General features: G+C 41.4%; 1 protein-coding gene across 1 annotated transcript; it reads right to left on the bottom strand.

Moving 5' to 3' along the window:
• Positions 1-9014: 9014 nt before the first annotated feature.
• On the bottom strand, positions 9015-10132 carry LOC124267173. Its single transcript, XM_046702116.1, has 2 exons — positions 9942-10132; positions 9015-9237 (listed from the first exon to the last, which is right to left on the bottom strand). Exons 1-2 carry the CDS (start codon positions 10117-10119, stop codon positions 9089-9091), a joined length of 327 nt encoding a protein of 108 aa, XP_046558072.1. The 5' UTR covers positions 10120-10132; the 3' UTR covers positions 9015-9088.
• Positions 10133-12520: the final 2388 nt, after the last annotated feature.

Raw genomic sequence — 12520 nt, 5'->3', positions numbered from 1 at the left:
GTTACTCTTTTAACCATTAAATATGAAATATTTGTGGTTAGTCTTATGCGGAACACCAAATTTATTCCAAGATATTTTTTATGGACTAAACTTCTTTTTTAATTTCTCTCACAACGTTTCGAGACCATTCCAGGTCCCTTCATCAGGTGAACTTGGACTTCAATGTACAACTTCTAAATGCCACTGAAAGACACCAAATTTATTCTTTAAAAACTTGTGGTTAATTAATACCGAGCGATTAAAAGTGCTCAAAAAGTCGCCTGCTTCCCTCTCGCCCGCCATCGAAACCACAGACAGGTTACGTAACTCTGTCGCCAGAGCACTGCAGTGACGTCATATGAGGAACGATTTTCAGTTAGTTGTATAGAAAGTGTGTAGCACGCTCATCATTTTGATGATTTCTCAACATCAACGACGACATGCCGAATCGTTGTCGTCAATTGCTCCTAGGGGTCGGGCGAATGGTGTCACCATGCACAGATTTCCACAGGACCCGCGCAGTTAGTGCTAAATGGGTTATGTTTGTGAGCAGCGGTTTAGCTGTGGAAGCCTGAAACGATATCTTACTTGTGTTCAGATCGCTTCACGGAAGTTAAAGAATCAAAACTACTTACTAGTTATAGTAAAAATATGTATATGATTGATGACCATATAGATTTTCCATAACACAACTTGTAACATAACGATTTCTTCCTGCGGAAGTGAGGTTGTGGTCGAAGTAACAATAATATTGTAAGTAGTATTATATTGACCCTACCTCCGCTGCCAGGAGAGAATTGTTATGTTATACGCTATGTCATGCAAAATCCCATGGCTATCATTAAAATATATTTTATTAATAGAAAGTAGTTTTGATTTTTGTAACTCGGTGAAAACAAAACCTAAATAGCATTTATCCACAGACTGGCGGATGTTCCCGACAGGTTGCCTTCCATTTTTGAAAATCGTAAAGTCTGTTAGAATGAATGAGATTATAGTTTGTTTTCATCAAGTTAGAAAATCAAAACTACTTTCTACTGTGAAGTTAAATATGTATTGGAATCATAACCAAAAGGATTTTGCATGACACAACTTATAACATAACGATTTCTTCCACGGAAGCGAGGGTGGGGGTCGAAGTCACAATACTTTCTTAGCGATAAATTTCTTGCTACATTCACATGGTTAATGTCCACTCACCAGTATGTAGATACTAGTCAATGTAAGCGTCTTTATATTTGGTCTTATAATCCTAATTAGTTTATTATCATACTTTTATGCATTTTGAAACTAAATAAAAGCTGACGATCTGCTGATACTTATAGTGAATTTATAACAGAACTGTAATATCTAGACATTTTATAGTTTGCCAATGTGAATCATAATTCGCACACACCCTAGTGTATGTTGTCTGTCTCATTACACTTCACGGCTAAAACAATGATTCTGTTGAATTCTACGACAAATGAATAAAACACAAAATGCAAATATTAAAATTAAAACAGATTAAAGTTATAGGAACAATATCAGGCCATTACCTTGTTTGAGGAATGTATCCATCAATATCCACAAAACTGTTCCAAATGATGTGTCTTTTTAACAGTTTAATATACGAAAAAGTGATAAATCTTTTCAGGTATTGGTGTATAGTCTCATTGGTCACCCAAGATAGCACACCTGGCAACTAATTGCATAATGTCCGCCTTTCATTAAAAAAAACAGTAATTTAGTTAGCCAATAATGGGCAATCAATCAATGTATTGCCGGTTAATCCTTTGAAAGAAGGACGTTGTTTTACGCAGACACTGACACGGCAGAGTGTATTCAGTATAAATTAGTAAATCTACATACATAAACACTACCTTTTGACAATTCCGGCTGTGTAAGATAAAAGTAATTAATCAATCAGCGCGTTATCGGTTATTTCTTTGATCGATGTTTATAATGTTGAATATTTACTCCAGACACAAGAAATGCCAAATGGGAACCTTTGTCGGGTAATCTAAGTGTCTTACCACTAATTATACCTGTTATAAATTCATTAACTGACCATCAAGTGAATGATGACAAATAACATGTGTAGGTTTATACCACCTAACACGGTTACAACAAGGGAGTATTAATTGCTGTATTGCATGTGAAAACTTATGGGCCGACACTGTTTTGAGAATACAAACAGATTTTTACATGACATGATTAAATATCGAGGTAAAAAACACAGAAATGGATCAATTTGGATCAGCTCATTATACAAATAGGGCCCTAACGACACCAATCAATTGTGACAGAAGCCGCCTATGAAAACAAGTTGTAACTTCCGAAACTAGGCAAAGCAGGAGACAAAATTAAATGCCAGTAGATTGTGAGAACATATAGCTTTCATTTTCCACAACAATTATCACGATTTCAGGTTTATACAAGCCTGTAAACAAGATAATTTACCCCCTAAAATGTAGATGAATTCTGCATCGGCCCCTCAAAGCTATTCCTCGTCATTTCTGACACTACCAACTTCTAGAATGCCTCTCAAACAGTTCATTTTCTCTACAGGCAAGAAATCGGACAATCCAAAGGAACCAGGCTATATCCCAACTATCTTCCCTTCTCGCCAGAAACCGATCAAGCGACGAACCACCCTGAATTCATCCAAAGCTGTGTCACCTCCAGCTAAGCGTGTCTGCCACAAGATCTCCCCTGATTGTCCTGCTTCATCTCCCGGCTCCAAAAACCCTACCTCTGTCTCCACCCAGCACATCCAGTAAAAACAGGCTATCTTCTCCTTCTGTCTCAGAGCAAGAAGAGTCTGCACCTGCTCCTGAAGAGGAGCCTCAGGTCATACCGTCTCGGATGGACCATGACTACGTCTATCCCTATGTAAATGAGACTCCCTTCAAAGAGGTGGAGAGATTAAAACTTCAACTTCAGCACCTTCAGCGTGAGAATGAAAATCTGAAGAAGGCCCTATGTCTATCCAGCTATAAGGGCAATGATGCCAATTTCCATTACATGTCTTATCTACCAAACAACGATACTTTTGAAGTACTGACTGGTTCTGCACAGAAGATGTGACGGGAAGTAACTACTGGAAACATCAGCAGTCATCTAACAACACACATCTTTCCAATAAGAAGCCTGGAATGGAACGCACACTAAACTTCCAAGAGGAACTGTTCCTTGGAACTATTCCTCGTGCGACTTGAGCGTGGTATGGATTTTAGAGACATGCAACTGGAGTAAGTGTACCTACTTTGTTAAGAATCTTCACAAGTTTGATCAACTTCATGAACAAGGAGTTGACTGACTGTTTTGAAATGGTCGCAGTTGATCTCAGTCATGTGCAGACAATGCCATGTATGGACCCATTTCCAGAAGTAAGGATAATGCTCGACTGCACAGAACTCTTCTCACAGTGCTCTATGGACCTTCGGGCTTGGAAAGAACCATTTTCCAACTGCAAACACTATGACACAGTAAAATTTCTAGTTGGAATAGGCCCACATGAAGCTATGAATTTTGTGTCAGCACAAGGAAGAGCTACATACAAGCACATAACAGTCAGCAGTGAGAAGCTCATGTCCAACCCAGCTCCTGGTTCCAGTGTCATGGCCGACCGCAGTTTCTTCGTGACTGAAGAATTCCGCTGACTTGGTGTTAAGATGATTATGCCACATTGGAAGGGCCGAGACAGACCTCAGTTCTTTGCTACTGAAGCTCGGCGCTCAGCACAAATCAGCAGTGCACGTATACACATCGAACGTATCATCCAGTGCATGAAGACTGTCCACATTCTTGAGAAATCTATCCGAATGGAACAAGAGGACATGATTGAACAAAGACCGCCTCCGTGGTGTAGTGGTTAGAGCGTCCGCCCGGAGAGCGGAAGGTCGCGGGTTCGATCCCCGACCATGTCATACGAAAAGACGTTAAAATATGGTACTTGTTGGTCCCTGCCTGGCGCTCGACATTAATGGGTACAACAAGGACTGGTCGGCTCGGAGTCAGTATAATGTGTCTGAGTGGGGTGTTCATGCTTCACTGCGGCATGGTATCTCAGTGGGCTAGCACTATAAAACCAGCTTCAGTCTGGGCTAGTACAAGCAGCCGCACATACACATACACACGCATGCACGTTGTCATATGAGCGGCTTTCTTGTGAGCGAAATATTCTCAAGCACAACGTTAAACCCAATTTCACCTCACCTCACCTCACCTCATGATTGAACAAACATTTAGAGTTTGCTCATACCTTGCTAATCCGCAAAGACCTATTGCAAACCGTTAAGAATGTATTCTGACATTTTATGCTTGTGTTTTGTCAATGTAATGACAAAGAAGGAGTACAGGTTGTTTGATACATTTACAACCAATGTGATCTTTTTTGTGAACACCGCACATCAGGGGTGGAAATAACTTTAAAATTGCTAGTGTACTCCGGTACAGTGGCACATGTAAAATCACTTGCCCTGATAATTTTTCCACTATACCGGCCGATTTTCTTGTTGATTTTTTAAATAAACAACATAATTAACATTGGAAAGTCAACAGGACACCGGACAGTGTGATATACAAATTTCCTTGCCCAACAGAAAAAACCACTGGACTGGGGCGTCGGGCAATGGGTTATTTCCATCCCTGCATTAATGTTAATGTTACAGTTCATTTACCATGACAATGGTACATATATATTGAGAAATGTACAAGCATTATGATGTTTCATTTTAAAATATATATGCTCATACTGATTCATATTAATCATGGAAAAATACAAGCATATTGAAAAATATGCATACACTGATTGTCAAGCATTATGATATTTTTTAGTCTACTATAAGTAAATGTCCTGATAAAAAGGTAACCTGACTATCTCAATACTTGTACATATTTCATTGAACCTTTATTTTGTCATGGTAAATGATTTCATTTAAATGAAATGTTCACTTATTTATTTACAGATGGAACAACATTAATCTCACTGTAATATTTCATTGAACCTATATTTTGTCATGGTAAATGGTTTCATGTAAATGAAATGTTCACTTATTTATTTACAAACTGAACAATATCAAACTATCTGTACAAATGTCATTGAGCATAAATGGTACATGAATCAGTATGGTCTTATTTATTTAAGTTATACAATGTTAGAAGCAATCCTGATTGTGATCTTTCTTTTCCCACTTCATATGTAAATAATACTGAAGTACTGTCGGGAATGCTAGCATATACCATGACAGTTTCGTGTGGAACCATGAGTGTATCCAATTAAGTGAGTAATAAATCTGATTTATATGCAACTTTTCTTGTTCCTCTTTTATTGTCAAATAGGGTTGTATGTCACTATATGTAAATGTACATTCAAAACATATTAAGGATATACATGTAAAAATTACACATTATTTAATAATACATGTTACATATGAATACAACACATAACACGTGACAAGTCACACTTGATATAATACAAAAGCATGGTAAACAATGAAGATTATTACTATCAGTTACCACTCATCAGAGGGATGTATACTACTCACACTTTGCTAAGGATCACTGAAATTCACAACTAAAATTTATCATAGAATTCTAATATAAAGTTGTATCCATTAAAAACTCGATAAATAATGATATGGTAACACTTCTTAAGGCAAACAGCCACTACAATCTAACCATAAAACCATGAAAATGGTTTTCATGGCTCCAATCAACCATTTTGTAAATCATGGAGGAGTCCTTGGCCATTACACGAAACCTGTCAGTAGCAGGTATGGGTTCAACAAGATGCAATAAGCTCAGAGAGTTAAATCAAATGTGACTTCATGGCATAGTTTTGTGTTAGATCAGTGATTTGCTCCTGAGCGAATTGTGAGTGGTACATATAAAGGACACATTATGTTACACATAAATATACTGAAAGCCATTAAAAACGCAATTGTTATTGACATTTCTCGTAAACACAACCACATTCATGAAACACATTGTGCACGTGCATTACCTGCACCCAGGTCCTTTAAAAGTACAAGGAATTGTACGAAAGGAATCAGGCCATTGCATGGTCAGCCAAGGTGCTTCAGATGTGATGATTGCCAGGCATTTAATGTGCATCCTTCCACTGTTGGTCGACTGAGACAACGTTTACGGGTCACCGGAAGCAGCATTGCTGTTGTCCACAGCGATATCATCTGCCTCATGCAGCACTTTCTGGCAGATGGCACAGGTGGTCTTGGGCGGGTTACAGTTTCTCAATTCGGCCAGTCAATAATTTAGGAACAACATACGCTTCAAAGAATACTTTTAGGTTCTTAAGACTTCTCTCCCAAAGTATTGGATCGAAATGCAAAGAATCTCCAGGGATTTGTTCGTGTACACGACGAAGTCACACTTGTTGACTCCCTCCACAGTCATGGCACCCTACATCTGATAATAGTGGTCAGTCTCCTGCTTCAACTTCAGAGAAAAGTCGGGAACCAGCTTCAGGTAGGTCAGCTTGCTGGTCCGTACTGCTTCCCTGACACTGATGTCTCTTAAAGGAAAAAGGACACTTGATCTCAAGGATGGTTGTTGGATGGCATCCGTAGGATACAATGCCATCAGGGCTGGCTCGGAGGTAGGGGTAGTCAGGATGTACGCGAAGTCCCGTCTTCTTCACCTCCGGGGACTGGACTAGGCCTTCTCGGGCCACCGACTCGTAGCGCAGTGCATACTTCATGCTCGGTGCTGAGATGGGCCGCTGATGGGGCTGGCACCAAGTCGGTAGCCCATGACAACACGGACAAGGACATCTGCATCCGCCTTCCTTGTTGTGACGTAGCGGATGATCCGGCCGAAGTTGCTGGAGGTCAAACTGCCACGCCACGCAGTGATCGTTGGATTCGAACCGCCCATCTGCGCCAAAGATTCCATCCAGCCACACTGACAGTACAATCAGTTCCTGGTACCAGCAGGATATCACAAAGGATACCGGCGTCTGGCTGCACACTGCACCTAGACGTTCTGCCAGACATTACGTCACCAACTTACGACTGCAGTAGTGCAGACAACATCTGCGACGGAGAGCACGTGAGTGGAGACGTGTTCACTTTACTGACGAGCAGTGTGCGAAATAGCAGCAGGCCCGCTAGCCAGTGGCTAGTAAATCTCCAGTCATTGGCCCGACTAGCTAGTAAAATTTCATTGGGTCATTTTATCACTCTCTCCGACTTGTTAAGTTGTAATACACATCTAAATCATGCACGATAATGGCCTGATAAAAAAATGCTAATCATATTAGCAGCTTAATGATGAAACCCGTGTCATGCCGACAATATGTTATTCTCATCTATTTTGTAATTTGCTTAGTTGCTTAGTTAGATTCTACATTCAAATTTGGGGCTTGTGGATTATTTTGTGGGCTGGTAATTTTCAGGCATAGCTACCCCGACTGGCTAGCAGAATTTGGAAATTATTTCGCACGCTGCTGACGAGTCCAGTTCATCTTGCTCTGATGGCCGAACCCGAGTTTACCGGCGACGTGGTGAGCGTTATGTAAGAACTGTGTCCTTGAGGCCGACCGTGGCGCTGGAGTGATGGTTTAGGGTGGGATCATGAGTGCTAGACGTTCACCATTGCTTGTCATCAATGGAAATTAATGGGTCTCTGTTTTTCATGCCTTTTCTCCTGCAGAATGGTCAAGGTATGATCTTCCAGCAGGACCTCGCCGGACCTCGTGTCGCCAGGGTGGTTCAGCAGTTTTTGGCGCAACACAATGTTAACGTCCTTCCCTGGCCCGCTAAATCCCCAGATGTGTTTCCTATCAAACAAGTCTGAGACGAAATGGCGAGGAGATTGAGACGTTGGCCAAATCCCCCATCAGGAACTCCGCCAGGTGCTTCCACAGATATGGAATGCCATTCCAGAAGACTTCTTGCGATGTTTGATTGGCTCTATAAGGCGCAGGTGTCAAACATGCATCAAAGCTCATGGTGGACATGCACGTAGCCTAGTGGTTAAAGCGTTGGCTCGTCACGCCAAAGACCTGGGTTCGATTCCCCACACGAGTACAATATGTGAAACACATTTCTGGTGTCCCCCCGCCGTGATATTGCTGGAATATTGCTAAAAGCGACTGAAAAACCATGCTAACCCATTCACATTAGTGTAAATTATCATCACCATATATAGAACTGTATGCTTGAATTGTACACAGAGGGGAGCAGTGGGGTAGCCTAGTGGTTAAAGCGTTGGCTCTTCACGCCGAAGACCCGGGTTCGAATTTCCACATGGGTACAATGTGTGAAGTCCATTTCTGGTGTCCCCCCGCCGTGATGTTGCTGGAATATTGGTAAAAGCAGCGTAAACCCAAACTCAGTCAGTCAGTGTACACAGAGGTGAAGACTCACGGTGCTCCTGACTCTCTGGTCCCCGGTCCCGGTCACACTGTTCGTCGACGTCTATCGTTGTCTGCAATTTATGGCTCTACTTGCAACCCTTGAAGATCCGGGTTAGAATTGTTCTTCAGCACATTATGCTTGTCAGAAGAGGCGACTAACGGGATCGGATGGTCATGCTCGCTGACCTGGTTGACACATGTCATCAGGCGACTAACGGGATCGGATGGTCAGGCTCGCTGACTTGGTTGACACATGTCATCGGTTCCCAGTTGCGTAGATCGATGCTAATTTTGTTGATCACTGGATTGTCTGGTCCAGACTCGATTATTTACAGACCGCCGCCATTTAGAATGAATTTTGCTGAGTGCGGCGTAAAACGTAACTCACTCACTCTATTTACATTAAGACCCATGTCATATGTCCAATCTCGAACAATCCATGAGTAACAAAATGGTTCAGGCATCGGGGCGAATCACCACAACAATGAATTTCGTGTTGATTGAGAATGAATTTTTAATTGATAATTGTAGCAATAAAATATTACTTTCATATACACCTCCAGCTGAACAGTAAATAGACGTAACATAATTTGTAAGTTTGCTTTCCAATTAATAACAATGTATTTGAACAATTCTTGTTTATATTTACAAGATGATGCTCTGAAAATATTTAAAATATAAGCGTATTGACAATTTAAAAAATATATAGTCTTTTTCTACAGTTGAGTATCCATGACAACGCCAAATTTACTCCAGCCAGTAGTAACAGTCACTCAGAAAGTTGGTCACATGAGACACAAGTCCTGGAATCTTCCTGACAAATGACCTATGACTTCTTGGTTTCTGTTCTCGCTGTATCTTTGGTTTCAAAGCAGCCATTTTCTCAGTTTCTGTTACTGAAAACATAAGAGATGAAGTCTGTTAAGCTGCTGGAACAATATACTTTCTAAACGGACAAAATGGACAGAGAACAGTCCAGGGTGAACTGGTTGACCGCCAGACACTCCTGCAAAGATTCGTAAATAATGCTTTTACTTTGTGTATCCCACGTTTTGAGTGAGCGAGTGAGTGAGTTTGGGTAAACATCGAAACATATTTCATATACATGTATATTACGAAATGTTATAACGACATGGGAGGGAACATGATGCAGAATTTACACGTGTAGCAGTATCATAACGATGAGTAACAATATATGGATTAACAACCTCATTATTACAGTAACAGCGACGTTTCGGTGCAGGTGTTATCAAGCAAGTTGTTCATCCATATATTGTTATCCATCCTTAATGCCCCAAATGCTAAATGCCTCTCAAAGAAGTTACCAGTTTCATACTTTTGAATAATGTTATTCTGGTTCTGCCATTTCACAGAGGTCAGGAGTCTAACCTGATTACTCATTCAACACTGTAAGACACATACTACTGATTGAAAACCAAACGAGACGCCAATAACCATCCAGCACAGATGTGGTGCTGAAGATCATTAGCATTTGAACCCGCGATCAGCGGATCCCACAAACCCAAGGGTAAATTACAGCAAATTGCAAACTGTTCTTTGCATGAACTTTCAGATAAAAAAATGAAAAGACTGTTCTCACTGACAAATGGTTTCTGGTTTGTCTCCTGTCGTGACCGCCACCCAGATGTCACATGACTCATCTCCGGGCTCACGAGATCATCACAGTTCTCCACGGCATCGTAGAACTTGGCCACCTTGGCCATGTCGATTGTCTGCTCCTGAATGATGGTGGAGTGGGACAAGGTGGACGATGGCATGTTCCAGGGTGCCCGGATGGAGAGCTGCTCGCAGTTGGTGAGATGAATCTATTGGCACACTCCTCCCATCTCTTCACCTTTCTCGTCTTCACATCGACGACAGCCCACTTCCACTGGTAGTCACGGTGGACGTCCAGTAGAGTATTTGCCTGAAATACAATATGTAACGAAGTACTGTAGTGACATCACTAATGGGCTCTAACTAAAACTGTGATATATCTGATCTATGAATACGATTTGTGGTTATTTATATCCAAGTGGTTTAGATTTTTGAATATATTTTTAAACTAGCTATTAGGAGCTGATATATTTTAGCCACCATGAGCACCGTTATGCTGCGCTTGTGTACCTACCCGCCACTGGCCTGATTTCTCCGGGTACTCTTGATCCATCAATGCTTTCTTAGACTTCCAGGATCCAAGACATGGCTCCGAGCCTACAACAGCGAGAGCTTCCCCTGCCCCACAGTAGTAGTGGGTCTCCAGCTTCAGGGCGCAGGTCTGGGAGACAAAGTAGTTCGGGTCCCGTCCCCAGGATGCATACATCACCCCTTCGTGGTAGGACAGTCGCGTCCTGAAATAACAGATAGGTGCATTTCAATACACGTAGGCCATTACTAACTGTTATCTGTTTGTCCCCTTCTTCTATTAAATATACTTTTATGAAAGTGTAATTCCAGGAAAGGGATTTGCATCGTGTTATTTTCTTTAAAAACAGTGGTTTCTTAAATTTTGATAATGAAGCATACCATTAAAGCATTTTAGAGAAATGGGGAAAAATTCCATTACCTTCTGACCTGTGCGGGATCCCAGAAGACGACCTTCTTGTCATCAGCTACCAACCACGACCACTCAAAGGACGATGACACCGGAAGTTCAGCACTGACCTCCCACACGCCACTTTCAGAAGATTGCTCTGGCAATCAGCTGTTTCTCAAGTTTCCACCTGCCGAGCTCACGGATGGAACCGAGGAGGGCAACATTGACGGCATTTTTTCTGCCCCCTTCGTCTTTAAGACACTTTTCAACATAGTCTGGTAGATGGTACAGCTTGAAAACGACGTTCACCAAGACCGGAGCCATATCTAATTCATACGTTTCCAAACTTCAAAGTTCAAAACGAGAGAGACGTATTTTTGTGACTTGACGCAAGCGTTGTGTCTCCAGGAATGAGTGTCACCAAGATATGACTGTGACGTCATAGGCAGGGTCACGTGACGTTATTGACACTGTTTTGGCCCTCATGACGTCACAGATAGGATCACGTGACGTCTCGGTCATGGCTTAATTATTATGACGCTATTATTATGACATTGCTTTCTCTTGTCTGTTAGATATGTAACGAGCTAAAGCGAGTTAGATCCGTTTGGAAACAGCCGGTCACGAGTTGTAAGATAAATGATGGTATATGACAGACACGAATACAGTAATCTGCTTCTTATACACCATAAAATCGCACCATTTTATGATCGGAAAGATTCAGTTCATATTTTCATATCGTAGTGACGCAAAAATACACAACGCAACGTTTATGAATGAGTGACGTCACTTGGGTTTCCTAATCATTACGATCCTCCACAAAAACGTTTCTGCCACATATGTACATTATCAAGGCCATAATGTCAGTACAAATTAGATTAGATCAAAGAAAATGTCTTAAACAGTCTAAAACGACGATTTTGTTCCCCCATAGACCGGAGTCAGCACTAATGAGTGTCTGTTATTAAGTGTAGCCCGTGTGCTTGAATGTGACATTGCCGTGGTTACATGCACTATCGAGGGGAGACTACTCTTCTCGACCTTAGCCTTCTTGAGTTGCAGGAGCCCCAAACTTCCAAGTGGAATGTTACTGGTGTTGCGAGGATGAAATGTGAGTTGATCACACCGTGCATGTTACGAAGAAATGAAATTTCATATTATGCGGTGGATTATTTTAAGCAGTGACTGGCGTGTAGGCACTGTGTACCGTGCCTGTATATGCGGGGATTAATTCGAAAGGACTCATAAACCCTTGCAAACTTTTCATGTTGTACATTGTTTCACCGAGTGTGTTTTCGTGCGTGATCCGAGTGAATTTGTTAACATAGGAATAAGTAGTTAGTAGTTAATTCAAAATAGAAAGTAGGTTATTAACATTTGTCCGTACACCTTAATCTAATTTATATATTTAATCATAATGCTATGATTTAAGGATGCTATTGTTACCTTCGGCGCAGAGCAACGTTTACACATGCTCTCCTCTGCTCGATAAAAACAAATGTGGTATGATAGACTACTTTCTATCTCGGGCGGCGAGATATCCTAGTGATCATGCCGAAGGCCCGGGTTCGATTCCCCACATGGGTACAATGTGTGAATCACATTGCTGGTGTCCCCCCGCCGTGATATTGCTGGAACATTGC

Source organism: Haliotis rubra, unplaced genomic scaffold, assembly GCF_003918875.1.
Source record: "Haliotis rubra isolate DU_JTF1 unplaced genomic scaffold, ASM391887v1 Scf1, whole genome shotgun sequence".
In the NCBI taxonomy this organism is placed as follows: Eukaryota; Metazoa; Mollusca; class Gastropoda; order Lepetellida; family Haliotidae; genus Haliotis; species Haliotis rubra.
The sequence above is the reverse complement of the archived record's forward strand: the minus strand, read 5'-3'. Positions and strand labels throughout refer to the sequence as shown.

What these genes read in the sequence shown, in the direction of transcription:
- LOC124267173 (XM_046702116.1), bottom strand. Translation starts at nt 10,119, where the DNA reads ATGCCATCGTCCACCTTGTCCCACTCCACCATCATTCAGGAGCAGACA. An exon ending in AAACCAGAAACCATTTGTCA is followed by an intron (nt 9,238 to 9,941) that starts GTGAGAACAGTC and finishes TTATGTTTTCAG; the next exon opens with TAACAGAAACTGAGAAAATG.